The following is a 14,294-nucleotide window of genomic DNA, read 5'->3' on the forward strand; positions in this document are numbered from 1 at the left end:
ATGAAACATCCATTTTACTAACCACTGAATTTACACCCGAAAAAGGTATGGCAAAGGAGATTGAATAGCTAGCCAGTAAGATGGGCGCGGTCATGTGAAAACACACCCCGCCAACTTTACAGGTTAAGTACGAAACAGCTAGAATAAATCCAGCTGCAGAAATATGCGTATGAAATTGTTCCTGAATGTTGTTTTGCATCGATTGCTCTGTAAGTCCCTCGTCTTCCGCAAAGTAATCGTAGATCGATGGATGTACAAGTAATGTGCACTGGAATGCAAAATGTCCGAACGGCTACTGATGGCAATGCTAAAGGCGAACTTCGTATTTCGACCCAAATAAGCTTCTGAGAAACACATACAGATACACGACGAATCTAGGCTTGTAATCAGACTTCGCTGAATAATTTTACGCATTGCACACTTTCAGAAACATTGTTTTTCAGATGTTTCAGTCTGGCGCCGATCGTCTTAGATTTCATAATAACAGTGCCGTACAGTATGTAGGTTTAATTTAAACGCCCTTGATTGCGCTTCATAATAATAAATGATATGTATTACTACTGTATTTGCTGCAAAAACCAGCTATCAATTTTACCTTAAGACTTCGTCGCTAAAACAACTGCGAAAGCTCAAAAAGAAGGCCTGCGTGTAAACCGAGTTCGTGATGAACAGAAATGTCCGTTTTGTCAATCATTTCTGTCAGAAGGCTTCCTTTCCTGTGAGGAGCTCACTACTGTCTTTTGCATCAATATCGTAAGAATTTATCCGCTATGACAATCCGGTACATTGCGTGAAAGGTTTTTGTAAGACACGACAGCAAGAAGACGCGTGGTAGAGGTCATACTAAAATTTTTTTTACCCCGAGCCACAGCCATAGCAACGTTGTTGTTAAGCCTTCACATCTGGTAACGGAGTTATCGGATGCCAACGCACGGACGTTTACATACAGTCATTTGAGAAAGCAGTTAAGTACAGTTTGGTTGTTATGTAGAGGATCCGTGTACGAAGAAGGCGGTTGCGACTATACCTAATGGAGCCTACATCCCGTGCCGCCAGCGGAACGCTTGTCCGGACGTTAGAAAAGACGGAACCATATATTTCGTCCGTGCGTTGGCCCTTGGCATCCCATAACCCCGTTACGAGATAGGAAGGCTTTGCAGAGAACTATTATGGCTTGACTTGTTATAATAATTTTCATTTCGACATAAGCCTTGCTACTTCTTTCTTTCTAATCTTACTAAATGATATGTGGACGATTTCGTACCACTCCAAAAATTCGACCCATTATTTTTCGATACGTATGCTTAGTATTTTGGCGTATTCCATCGGCATTGTCGCGTGCTCTGAATGTATTCTTCCGTATTCCTTCAGGTCTTCTTATGCTTTCCCAGTCCAAATACCGGTAAAATTCAGGCAGAACACGCGAGAATAACGGTGGAATACGGGGAATTCAGGGCCCGCTGCAGAGAGACAAGAAACCTAAGATTGCCTAAAAATGCCTCAAATTGCAGGGAGAATACGCACGAACACCGGTGGAACCGCTCCGTATCATTAAGTGTCTCTCTGCAGTGGGTCCTGTATTCCCCGTATTCCACCGTTATTCTCGCGTGTTCTGCCTGTATTCCGCCGGCATTCGGACTTAAAACATAAGAAGACGTGAAGGAAAACGAAGAATACAGGCAGAACACGCAAGAGTACCAGTGGAACACGGGGTAGGACCCACTGCAGAGGAACACTTAATGGATACGGAGAGAATAAAGGCTAAATAAAGGCAGAACACGAACGAATACCGGTGGAATACGCGAGAATACTAGGAATACGTAGCGGAAAATAATAGGTCGCATTTTTGGAGTGGTACGAAACGAGCTATAGGTGTACTAAACTAACCTTGTCATGCAATGTACTGCGTTGTTACCGCGAAGAAATTCTTATCGATATTGATGCGTTTGTCAGAAATTCGACCCACAAAAACGTTCTCATATGACAATTACAGAGGAGCATACAAAACTAATTCATTTATCGCCCCACCCTCATCGGTATCCCATTGTTACTGGCGTCTGAACGGCCATGTCCTGCATTGTTACAACTTACCACGAATAAATCCTTATGGATATTAATGTGTGGGTCAGCACTCCGTCCCCTTAAAGGACGTCCTACGGCGTTTACAGAGAAGTCTAAAAAATGTCCGAGAAAATTGGTCACTTCGGACAAAATTAGGCTTTTAGTCTTATGCTAGAAAATTAAGCTTCTAGCCTTACGCCAAAGATTAGTAATCCAGCAACCCGAAGACCTGAAACGGTAGCAGCAAGATCGGCCAGCCGTAACCCGCTGCAAACAGACTATTTGCCGACAACATTCTCATACCCAATTGGTATCCCGAAATGTACTAACGCACTCGATAAAACCCCTCGAAAGAATAAGAAACCGAAAAATTTTCGACGTGGACCGGCACGTACGTTGTGCGTAAACAAAATCGTTTCCTCCTTCCTCCGCACCCGGACAATGGGGAGTGTGACAAGTCGCCGCAGTTTAATTCGACGCGCGACTTTTCGCCGGGAAGGCATTCGCCGCGGAATGTACGGACGCTGGGACATTTCGGTTTGGTACATATCACTTCGAGACATCTTGCCTTTGCGATATTTTGACGCGAGACCTTTGGCCGCGAATAATTCACCACAAACAAAAATTTCACGCTTAGTTTTCACAAGTTTTTCAAATTTTCTTCTTAGGTTTTCCCGTTCCCCTTACGTTTTCTTGGGCTTCTTATGTTTTCTTATGTTTTACTAGGTTTCTTTCTTGTGTTTTTCTTGTTTTTCTTTTGCTATGTCTTATATTTTCTTGTTTTCTTGGGTGCCTTTATGTTTTGTTAAGTTTATTTTTTTTATATTATGTTTTCTTTGATTTAACGTATTTGTGGAATTGGTGGAATGTTTGTTCGAAGGATCAGCCTCGCGTCAAATTTTCTCGGCGTCGTACGGCATCGCGGCGAAGTGTCTCACGTCAAGATGTCCTGTCGACTAATCGTTCCGTGATGGATTGTCGCGAGGCGAGTAGACCTTGCGGCGGGAAGTCTGCGAACAAATGTCCTGCGACGAATCGTCCTCCATGAAATGTCGCGGTGCCTCCGACAATCCGTCACCCGGTTGTCGAATCTACATGTTTACGCCTTTATGGTAAAATGAACTTTCCAGAACAGCAAAGTGTCGGTGAGCACCCGGACATAGATTTAAAAAAAAATATTTCACGCAGGCAGTGTGAGGAGAATGTCCTTGGATTATTCACGAAAAGCCTTTCCGTGTAAACGTATGGAAGCGGCTGTTGGCTAGTTCCCGGAAAACTTTGATGATGGTGCACCACGGGCCATGCAACCCGGCAAACAAAGGGCGCGCTGCATTTGCATAGCCAGAGCACTTCAGAATTGACGGCCGGGTATGTGACTGCTGTGGGTAACCGGCTTCGCATCGTTGTAAACAGCCAACGGAAACAAGATTCCGTACACCCTCCCACAAGGTCAACCGGGCGGCCCCTAGCATTCGGATAAATTAGTTTTGTATCCCAGGGATACCAATGGGCGCGATAAATAAAAACTTTTTGTTGGCTTTACTGGCTACTTTGTAATTGCCATAAGGCGACATTTTTGTTGGTCGAGCGGACTGCCACCAAATGCATCAAAATCGATAAGTATTTCGTTGCGGTAACAATGCAGTACATTGCATGACAAGGTTATACTAGTATAAGGTTAAAAAGAAAGAAGCAGCAACACAAATGTCGAATTGAAAATTATTATAAAGAGCCAAGCCATAGCAGATTCGCTGCCAAGTCTTCCATTTTGATAACGGCGTTATCGGGTGCCGATGTACGGACGTCACCATATGGTTCCATTTTCTCTAACATCCGGACAAGCGTTGCGCTGGCGGCACGGGATGTAGGTTCCATTAGGGATAGTCGCAACTGGCTCTTTCGTGCACGGATCCTCTATAACCACCCAAACAGTGTTTGATTGCTCTTTCAATAAAAATTATAGTATAACTATACGGCACAACATATATTCTGCTTTAAAATCGAATCTTAATAGAAGACTTACGTGGTAGTCAACTAAGCACAACTGCAGTCTGTTGTCTTAATATTAATTATAAGCGTTATCAATCAAAACGTCCCCAAAGTCTTTGAATTCCGACGAATAAAAAGCATTAGCTTTCGAAGAATGCAATTGTAATTATGAAAGTATCTGTAACTCAGACTTAGGAAACAATTGGCAGGAAAACAGGTGCTACGTAATATCGCTTCACAGAGACAGGGGATATAGGAGAGACGTGCGTACCTTGCCATATCTCGCCAGCCGTATGGTAACGATCCTTGGGGAGTTCCGTTTGGTTCACAGGTGACAGATGGAAGCGGTACGGCAGGACGTCGCGGATGGTGCGATTGTTCATCCAGGCCCAGTGGTGGGCGAAGCAGCACTGCGACTGCACAAAGTCACTGTCCTTGTATCCCGCCCGGCAGTTACGGCAGTGAGGATCGCCGTCCACGGGGCACCTCTTCTCCCCCGGCTTGAGTGTGTCATCATAATCTTCGTCAAATATGATTATTTGGCCAATACCTGGGTCGGACAAGCCTGCAGAGGCGACTGCGGCGTACTGGTAATCATGATTAATTTTCCCATCAGGATGCGGTTCTTCGATGCGGACAAATTGCGGGATGCCGGCCGGTTGGCCTCCAGGGATGGTAAACTTAACATCGTCGCCGTGGGCTGTTGAAAACGAGACCAGTCCAGTTAAACACAGTAACAAAACACCAAACATTTGTCTTAGAACACGAATCTATTTATAAATGAAATGCTTCCTTCTCGGCGCGCGATGGAGTTCCATTTGCAGTTAAGGCTTTTTATATCGGTGGCTTTGGCTGGTGTTGTACATTCGTCAGCGTTTCCACGAACTAGGCACCTTCCATCCCAGGTACCGCATACCACACGTAATCCAAGAAATTCACTGGTAACACTGAAAGTTTGGAGTGTTTTTCCTACTTTCATGTCAGTGTCTGCACCGAAATTTTGCTAACTTCATAAGTGCTTACGTGAACACTTGAGCGCAAGCCCGTAAAATTGTTCAATGGCTGGTAGGAAAATTGTTCAGTGGCTGGTATGTTGTCGGGCTTTGGCCACTGATCATAATTTATAATTATATGGGTTTTAATAAATAAACTTCAGCACCAGTGTGAAATATTGGCACAGTCACGCAGAATCCATTTCCTACTAGGAAACCTCGCGCAAACTGCGCTGTCTGCGTAGAATAAATCAGCGATGGATTCCCGTATACCGAAAATACAATTATACAAACTCATAAAAAATATCTGCAAATGTAGAGAGGGTTCACAGCGTGGTTTTGATGAACTAAATACTCCGCTAATAGTAGAAAACAAAAATAAAAGACGATCACGATTCGATCAGTTTTGTTTACTGATATCGCTCTGCACTGTTCAGTCTGTTCTACACCTTGCTCATGCTTTACTGGCAGTTAAGTTCGTGCTCATAGCAGTCATTAGCAGACTACAGTTTTTTCGATATTCGAACATTCTGCGTAAACATGGTTACGCTCAGCTGACTACAAAGACTGATCTCACGCTTGGATGTTTTAAAAACAGCTGAACTCAGTTTTCCGGCAACATGCCGTTCACATGTGCAGTTTTCAAACTTGGATTTGTTTCCAGATCAATCATCAAGCAAACATTGCTTGCGGATTGTTCAAGTACAGCTCGATAATTATTTGAACTATATTATTGCCTTTAATCGTAATGGTCTTTTTTTAAATAGCAGTCTGTCCGACTAACAATCTCCTAATTCGGCGACCGGTCAACCGCTATTGCCCTGCCGGGTCTGCCCAGTTAAACAATATACGACTGATTTTATTCGGCTTCGGCCAGCATACATAACAAACCGCCTGCGCAGGTTTACACTAATTAAAAGCATCAAACTTTTAAACATTAAAAAAAACATCCGAAATCGTTAGTGTCACGCATGATCTTGGGACGTGCCTTAAGTGAGCCCAAAACAGCCGCTGCATTTCCACGGACTACCGTTAAAAAGGCGGTAGACCGAGGTTCCCCGGTAACTTCACGAATCTTTCTGCCGACGAAACGGATCAGCTCGGCGAAAGGCGTTCCGAAAGTCCCGAACGTCTCGACTGCCAGCGGGTAAAACAGATATCCGATGTCTTCGATAAAATCGTAACAATATTCAAATTACCGTTAAACGTTAAACAATATTCAGGACGTTAAACCATATTCAAATTATCTTTCAATATTCAGGTTTTTTTTAGCTTTACGCACACCAGCGAAATAGCTCTGAAATCACCTAAGCGCTACAAAATCGTGTTGCATTCTTTCTTGCACCGTTTACCGTTTGACGTCAGAAACTGTTTTCCTGAGTGTCTCGTCTGCTGCTCCGCGAGCTCCGTTCGCGCCGCAGCTCGGCGTCGCCTTCGGGTCCGCCTTCTGTCAACTGTTCTAGCACTAGCGGGGTCTTTCTGGCCGGAATTTTTTTCCAAAATTCCTAAATTTGTGGTTGGTGTTGTCCAAATAAGATTATTATATCCGTTTAATTTGCGTATTTAGAATGTATGTTACTTGTGTTCCAGGCAAAATTTTTCCAAGTTTCAAGGTCAAAGTCGCCTTGACATAGGGTCGGAGCGTTTGCGGCATCCGGCCGGCACGATTCTGGTTAGACGTATTCAAAACAAAAGTCATGTGACCCAGTTCAGGACCACGGCAACTAACTAACTAACTGACCGATCTAACTATGGCATCAGTTGTTTTCAAAATTTCTTGATTTGAGAGATCTCCAGACTGTGGGAGGCAGCGCGCAGTACTCCCTTTCAAAACGTATTCCCGCACCGTTTTTATGGAGCCGTCAACGCGTGGTCAGTTTCAGTCAGGCTTACAGATACTCTTAAAAATTTCATGTTTTCTATAGGTGGTCATTCTGAATTTTGATTTTTTCTAGAAAGCATCGTTCGAAAAATTGTTTTAGTGTATAGGAAACTGTATGCACCGTAGTAAATAAGTGCCGAGTGCGGGGTCTTTGTATGAATTACACCACCGAACGACGGGTAGAAAAACAGTGACGTTGCCTTGAAGTTTAAACTTTAACCCACCCCCACGCCCAACCACCCCCACGGGATACGGGTGAAATTTTTGGCGAAAGTTCTATCTTGAAATTTATGGATGATCCCAATATTAGCTAATGCGTTAAAATAATGATAATACATATTAAGAAAAAGATCCGAAACGGTATATCGCCATGTTGTAGCTGTTGAATCAGAATGTTTTGCCAACTGCCCGCCACCATTGCCATGCACATTGTACCGCAAATTATTCAAAAATGTTGAAATAACAGTAAAATTTAAGTGTATTTCCCATTACCCTGTTTGTTGATTGTACCAACCTGATAAACGCATCACACTTCACTTTATTCGAAATATATCAACAACACAACTTGGGGTACAAAAGGGCACAGTAGTGCCGACAAACAACACGGTGCGCACCGCCCTAACGACGCCAAAATCCCTCCAAGTCGGCCGCGACAGTTTTGGCAAAACGGGAGCGGAGGTCAGGAGCGCGACCAGCGTATCGTTCAGAACAGTTGCTGGCCCAGGTTCCCTGCGCTTTTAGCTCTTCGGCGGTTACTCCGGCGGCGAGGGGCAAAGGTGGTACCTCCCCTGCGGAAACTGTGTGGGGTTGTACCCGGCGGCTTTGAGCGTCCGCTTCAGGAAGTACTGAAACTTTCCTGCTGCGAGTGGTTGTACCTTCCCGTTTGCGGCAACATGCGAGAAAGCGCAAGGATGCTGAAAACGGCTTATTTTACTGTAATAAGCTAAAACCGTATGGACTGGGCACAGCGGTGAGTCCCGAATCGTCGGTATTGGTAGTGTAACCAAAGCGGCGGCATGAACGCGGGTTTTAATGGCTGGGACGGTTACACTAAGGCCACCCGGTGTAAAATGTATCCCATTAACGCGTAGGAATTTGGTGTTCTTGAAATAAGGAAGCAGGTTGCTTTTCTGAAGCAGAGAAAAGAAAGCAATCAGAGCGGCTGCCCAGAAGGGCTTACGGAAACGCCTTGGCAAGATCGTTAAGTGTCCTTTGATTTTGCACAGCATTTCGGGCGTGATCGAAAGTCTGGCGATGGGGGTTAATGCTTTGTTGCGCTGGATACCGCGTAGTGTTTGCTGTATGCGGAAACGGGAAAGGTCTGTAGCCTGCAGCCCTTTGCGATGGTGCAGAGAAATAACGCTAGCGAGGTAGTTCCGAATCGAGAAATATTGCATTTTTTGCGAAGGATGGGCGATAAAGCGGCATAGCGTTTTAGTGCTTGCGGGACATGGGCGGGCTGAAATGTTTTTGCAGAAGTACTGGTATATCACTGGAGGTACTGGTACTGGTATACTGGTACTGGTATATGTACTGGAGTCTTCCACTGGCTCTTTCTGGTACGCAGAGATGAGGGTGCTAGTGAGGTTTTCCACAATTTTCGCAGCCGTTTATCCAGCTTGCGCGTTTGGATACCTGTAGATCAACTGCACGCAGTATAGCACATGGAAAGTCAGGAAAGGCGGGGTGGTTTCCGGCAAAAACTTTGTCTAAAAGGTGCGGTTCGGTTGTGGCGCGGCTCATGGCGCCAGCTATAACGTTCTCTTTCCCAGGAAGGTAAGAAGCGCATACGCGGAAATTATAAGCAACCGAGGCGTAAAATATGTTTTAGCCACCATAAGGCAGGTGGATTTTTCGGGGAAGCGCGAATAAAAAACGACACCGTTTGAGTATTGTCAGACTCCTTGACTACACGGAAGTTAAGGCGGCCCACCAGTTGTTGCAACTCTTTTTTGGTGACCTTGTTGCGGCTGAGCAGTAAATCTGTCTCCTTTTGGATGGTCTGCAGCTTGTCCTGTGGCAGTTCTATTGTCAACTGTACGCAGTATGATGCCTATGAAGCGGATGCGGGTAGTGGGGGAAATCACTTTCTCCCAGTTTATAGCAAATCTCAGGTCCGTTAAAGTGCTTATGAAACATTCCAAGGCGGTGTTACATTGGTCGGCTGTTTCTCCATTCACCAGAAAGTCATCAAGATAGCAAACTATTTTGTGACCTTTGCGGCGAACAAAGCGCGCGATTGCGGAGGATAACCGGAAGAAAATAAATGGCGCTAAAGAGAGTCCAAAACACAGAAAAACACAGAAAGGAAAATTTGTCAGGAAAATATGCGAGTTTAGGTTGTCGGCTATCGGTTGACTGTAATCGGTAACTGGGCGAAACTTGTCTGAGCCGAATTTCTGGACTGCGCCGATTGCATGCACGCGCGTGGGTTTCGAGGGGGAAAAGGAAATTTTGCCTTCAGATATTTCATTACGGAACAAGGCGTCAAGATATAGTTTAGCTTTTGCGGATAGTGCGCTGTCGTAGTAATGGCATTATGCTGCGGCTATCTGGCTGGCATCTTCTACAAGTTTACAACCGAAGGCCAGGCCGTTCAGGATAAAATCTCTGTCGTTATCAGACGCAAAATTGTGCTCCAGTTATTCATTTTTCTAGTCAAGGAACAACGTTGAAACGGGTCGTCATTAACTTCAAAATCTCCCTCATGCAACATTTTGTTTCATAATATAAGGTTACGAACATACATGCTGTCGTGTATGAAGCTCATTCTTATACGCGAAAATAAGAAAACCATTTGAAATGAAAAGGCACAAGCTGCGATGAGAGAAAAACCACGTTATTAATGAGAAGTATGTCAGCTAACAATGGTGCTCATTTCTACTATTCAAAGGTAACACCGTAACCCTCAAAAATCAACAAGCATGAAACAATCATCCGCGGCAGATACACCCCAATCACAACAAGAAAAACTCTTCTATACTGTCCTGCTCGGGAATCGTGCCCATAACGCATATCGCATTCCCGCGCTGTATCTGTATAGACAAACGCTGCCGAAAAAACTCTTTGGCGCGTTTCTGGCCAGTGGCAGATATTAGGCAGCTTCCAACCTTGTCCACAAGTTTCTTAGTGCCACCGCTCCACGGTCCGTGAATCTCAAACGCCGCCGCAACAAAATCGTATCGTGGCATCAGCCAGCTGTGCTTCGATAACTTTCCCCTTTCGGCTTGCTCCGCTGCGGCTCCAGCATTCACGGAGGTGCGATCAATATAGGAGGCCGCGAGTGTGTCAACGCAGGTAACATCTACAGCCAGTGGTTTACCTCGTGCCCATGGTACTAGAGTGATGACGTCCGGCCTTTTGTTATCTTTACCCGACAGGCCCTTTGGCTCCATTCTGGCAGGAAAGCCCGCTGTCTTAAGGCCCCGGGCGATCTCACCGCTAATACCGTCGTGCCTTGGCAGTCTTCCTGCTGAGCGCTTGCAGCGAAGTCCATGCCGGCCCAACTCATCAACTTGCATGCCGCATACGCAAACGTGAGGAGTAACAATAGGCGCTCCTAACCGTAAAGCGACGCTGATCCGGAAGGCCGTGTTGTCCAGTAGGTTTCCGAGACATGCAGCGGGAAGCGCGTGAATCCATATACCAGATTCGGGTACTGATACAGCTTTGAGATGCGCGACCTGGTCCAGTGATCCACGCAGTTGGGTTAATTCGGAGAAAGTCGCAAGTGTAGCGGGCGTGTCCCATGCTTTCTGCACGTGACGAAGGCTTTCTGTTGGAAGTTCATCGGTCTTCGCTTGCAGTTTGTTTTCAGCATTTTACTGTAGCAGTATGGTGCTCATGCTTTCAGCATACTGCTACAGTAAAATGAAAGGGCAGGCCAACGCGGATGCAGGATGTCTTCTCGGAGCGGATAATAGGCAGCCTGGCGATTGGGGTTTTAAGCAGTTCCGTTATTGCGACGCAGCTGTGGGCAGTTATTGCGACCATGACCCATTTGGTTGCATTTGTAGCACAGATGGCGGTAATTGCAACTAGCACACTCTCCCTTGTGGAAGCGACCGCAGATTGGGAGCAAATTGCCGGTACTGCACTGGCTACCGCTGGAGGTCGTGGCGGCGGGCTTAGCTGCAGCGTAAGGCATACCGTTATGGCAGGCGGTTTGGGAGTTAAAATGGCTTGAGGCAATGGTTTTGCGTTCAATGGCGTTGTCCAAATTCCACTTATGAGCCTTCGCTCGCTCGCGGAAGTCGTGGTCGAAGGCAAGGATGGCTTTGGCATAGTAATGGCGTCGCTTCTGTGCCAAGTACTCCAGGTAGCTGCATTACTCTTTGGCAACTTTGGCATGTATGGGTTTAGGCGAGTGCATGAGAGCTTTCAGGGTCTCCATACTTCCGGCCCAGAACTCGTCCAAGTTAATGTCAAAAGCACCAATTTTGCTCTTTGACTTGCCGTTGGCTCCAAGGCGGGCTTGGGCGAAAAGATGCGTATGCAGGCGGCGGGCTTTCGATTTTAAAATCTTATAGGACTTACCACTTGAGCCGCTGGAGGTGCTGGAAGAAGAGCTGGCCGAGGAGGAGGACGAACTACGCGACGATCCCGAGGAACTGGAGTGCGATGCTGAGCGAGAGCGGCGTTGTTTCTTTGCCTTGATCTCTCTTGCGCCGGAATCCGGTAGCACTTTGCGTTTTTGGCAAGCATGGCTGGTGACCTTTGAGATCACGGTGGAGTCTTTCTCAGACGCTTGCAACTGCTTGATACGGGAGCGGTCGCCAATCTTCTGCACAGTTTGGTCCACTTCGGCTTGGGTAAGGAGAGCCAGGTGCTGTCTTTCCGTGATGTTATCCTCCTCGAGGGCATCGATGGTTTCCTTGCTTAGGCCGAGGTCAGACAGCGTCGGTACGGCTGGCTAGGCGCAGGCGGGGCGGTCTGATGGGGATACAGCTGAAAATGGGCTGTCAGGCGGTCGGCAAGGTTGTTCTTGCTGTTCCTGCTATGACATCAGCAATACAAAATGTTATTAGAATTCCAGGTTGCAGTTTATTTAACTGCGTTTCTGCTTACGGAATCTTTGCAGTATCCCCACTATGGTAGTTACCGTAATTATCGAATTTGAAGCCCCCCCCCAAAATACAAGCCCCCCCCCCGTAATTAGAGCCCACCCTAAGGTCGTTTGAAAGTTATAAGCCCCCCCCCCCGAAATAGAAGCCCATGGGCTTAATTAAATACCGTAAAGCCCATATTAAAAAATGCCAAAAAGCTGGTTTGAAAAATTGAAGCCCCCCCCCTAAATACAAGCCCATGCCCGTAATCGGAGCCCACCCCGTGGGTCATTTGAAATATTTGTAACCCTGGGCTTCTAATTCGATAAATACGGTATTATTCCAAGCAAAGAATCACTTTAGCAGAATGACAAAACATCCGAATTTTTATTATGACAATACTGTTAGGGTGCATGTGCAATAAAGGTGCAGCGTGCTTCTTTTTCAGGTTCACCGCTTAGCTTAAACGGACGGCGAACAAACTAGCGGATTTGTCAGCAGCTATTCGTCTGCCGAACACTATATAACGTCCACCAACAATGCTGTCCGCTTCAAGTACAAGCCACAAGGAAAATTTTCTAAGTGAGGATATTACAACTTAATTTTAAGTCGCAAATGGAACTGTAAATAAACAATTACATTATTATGCGAAGAAACGCGAAACACTTGGCATTTGCTCCCCTTAATCACGTCGTAACTTGGCTATACATTTGCAGTAATTTGCAAGCTTAGTTCGTTCCATGGTACACCCTTATAGAATTTGTAATTAGCACTACGTTTAGTAAATGAACTTCCGGTTGAAAAGGCTGCAGTGCGCTGCAGATAGTTCGAACCGAATCAGTTTTTACTGGTAACACTGGTTACTTGTTAATGCAGCTTGGCAGCGACATTTCTATGGCTGTGATTCTGTATAACAACATACAATTTAAGCTTAGTTATGTTCCTTCTTTCGTATCTAGCATTACAAGGGAACGGTGGAACACGTTTACTTTTTCCCCCTACATAGTTGTACCCAACAGATTATACAAAGTGGCATTGCGTATCTGAATTGAAGTAAAGTATCATTAAGACTCATTAATACTATCGCCATATTTTGAGGGTAAGCCTTTATAAAAGAGCGCTTACAAGTTCGCTGAGCAAGCCCCCGCCCAACCCTCAGACTTTTCAGGAGTCCATTAAATCTCATTTGTTGACGTTTATAGTCGAAAAGGCCCAGTGTTTTCCGTCTCACCCGGTTCAGAGTGTCTGTTATTTGTTCTGTTTTTCATAAAAATTTGTTGATGTTTAGTACGTTCAAATTTGATGAGAGAAGTCGTTTTTATGAGAACTAACCATTTCTGTAAATTTTTTTTTTAGGACATTTTGCTACCTGGTGACCGGAATATGAAACTGTATAGTTAAAGTGACCGGAATATGAGAAAAAGCGAAGTACTCTAGTCATCTGTTCCAGATTCTGTATTGTTTTAACATCCTGTTATCGGGCTATACTGATTGTGCTCTTATGTGCTCTCGAGACAACATGACAACACAATCTGTCTGCCTTTTGATTCTTAAAGACTCTCAGTCACCAGTGTGACAGTGTCATACACGGTTGTTATCGCGACTGGTTTAAAACGAGTGTTTAGTGTTTACCACACGACACCGATAGCTGCAACAATGGCTACCATAAAGGTTTATTGACATGCTGTAGCCGCTGAATCAGAATGATTCGCGAACTAACCGCCACCAGTGCCAGGCGCAGTTTACCGCAAATTAGCCGAACATTTGGAGGAATTTCCCGGTTGCTACTTATTGACGTTGCTCAATTGCTGTGGCAGATTACGAGACCTTACGGGGACGTTGTAAAGGTTAAGGTTTCTTATTTTTCTTGTCTTTGTTATCGTACGTCCTGAATGGCATCAATGAGCGCAGTTTATAATTTATTTGCTCAATTTTCTGCCGCACCCTTCACTGAAAGCGACACAAATAAAATTAATACGTTACCGGCAAAACCGAAGGTTGAACCGTCCACCTCCAAAAATTCATTCAGGCAAAATGTCCGCCCCCGAATATACATTACGGTAAAACCCTCCGCCCACGAATATACACTCCAGGTCACTCACAAGATCGAGCAGGAGCACAAAAGCTGCGTGAGAAAAATTTACGGCGGACGTTTTTTTGGTCCGCCGAAAGGTTTTGCCGGCTTAAAGGCAAAAGCGTCCGGCGGACGGTTTATTCGTCCGGACGGTTTTGCCAGTTACATATGTAGCTCATAGAACAGGGGTCTCTGAAAAAACAAATTTACCTTGCAAAATGCGTTTTTCTGTCGATGCGGCTAAATTACGC

At 45.4% G+C, this 14,294-nt stretch overlaps 1 protein-coding gene across 1 annotated transcript; it reads right to left on the bottom strand.

Annotated features, from left to right (window-relative positions):
• Positions 1-3,635: 3,635 nt before the first annotated feature.
• LOC129598483 (uncharacterized) lies at positions 3,636-4,887 on the bottom strand. The gene is made up of 2 exons (XM_055496405.1): positions 4,322-4,887; positions 3,636-3,975 (listed from the first exon to the last, which is right to left on the bottom strand). The coding sequence occupies exons 1-2, from the start codon at positions 4,800-4,802 to the stop codon at positions 3,866-3,868; spliced, it is 591 nt and encodes a 196-aa protein (XP_055352380.1). The 5' UTR covers positions 4,803-4,887; the 3' UTR covers positions 3,636-3,865.
• Positions 4,888-14,294: the final 9,407 nt, after the last annotated feature.

The sequence above is a fragment of the Paramacrobiotus metropolitanus genome, unplaced genomic scaffold (genome assembly GCF_019649055.1).
Source record: "Paramacrobiotus metropolitanus isolate TYO unplaced genomic scaffold, Prichtersi_v1.0 Parri_scaffold0000123, whole genome shotgun sequence".
Classification (NCBI taxonomy): Eukaryota; Metazoa; Tardigrada; class Eutardigrada; order Parachela; family Macrobiotidae; genus Paramacrobiotus; species Paramacrobiotus metropolitanus.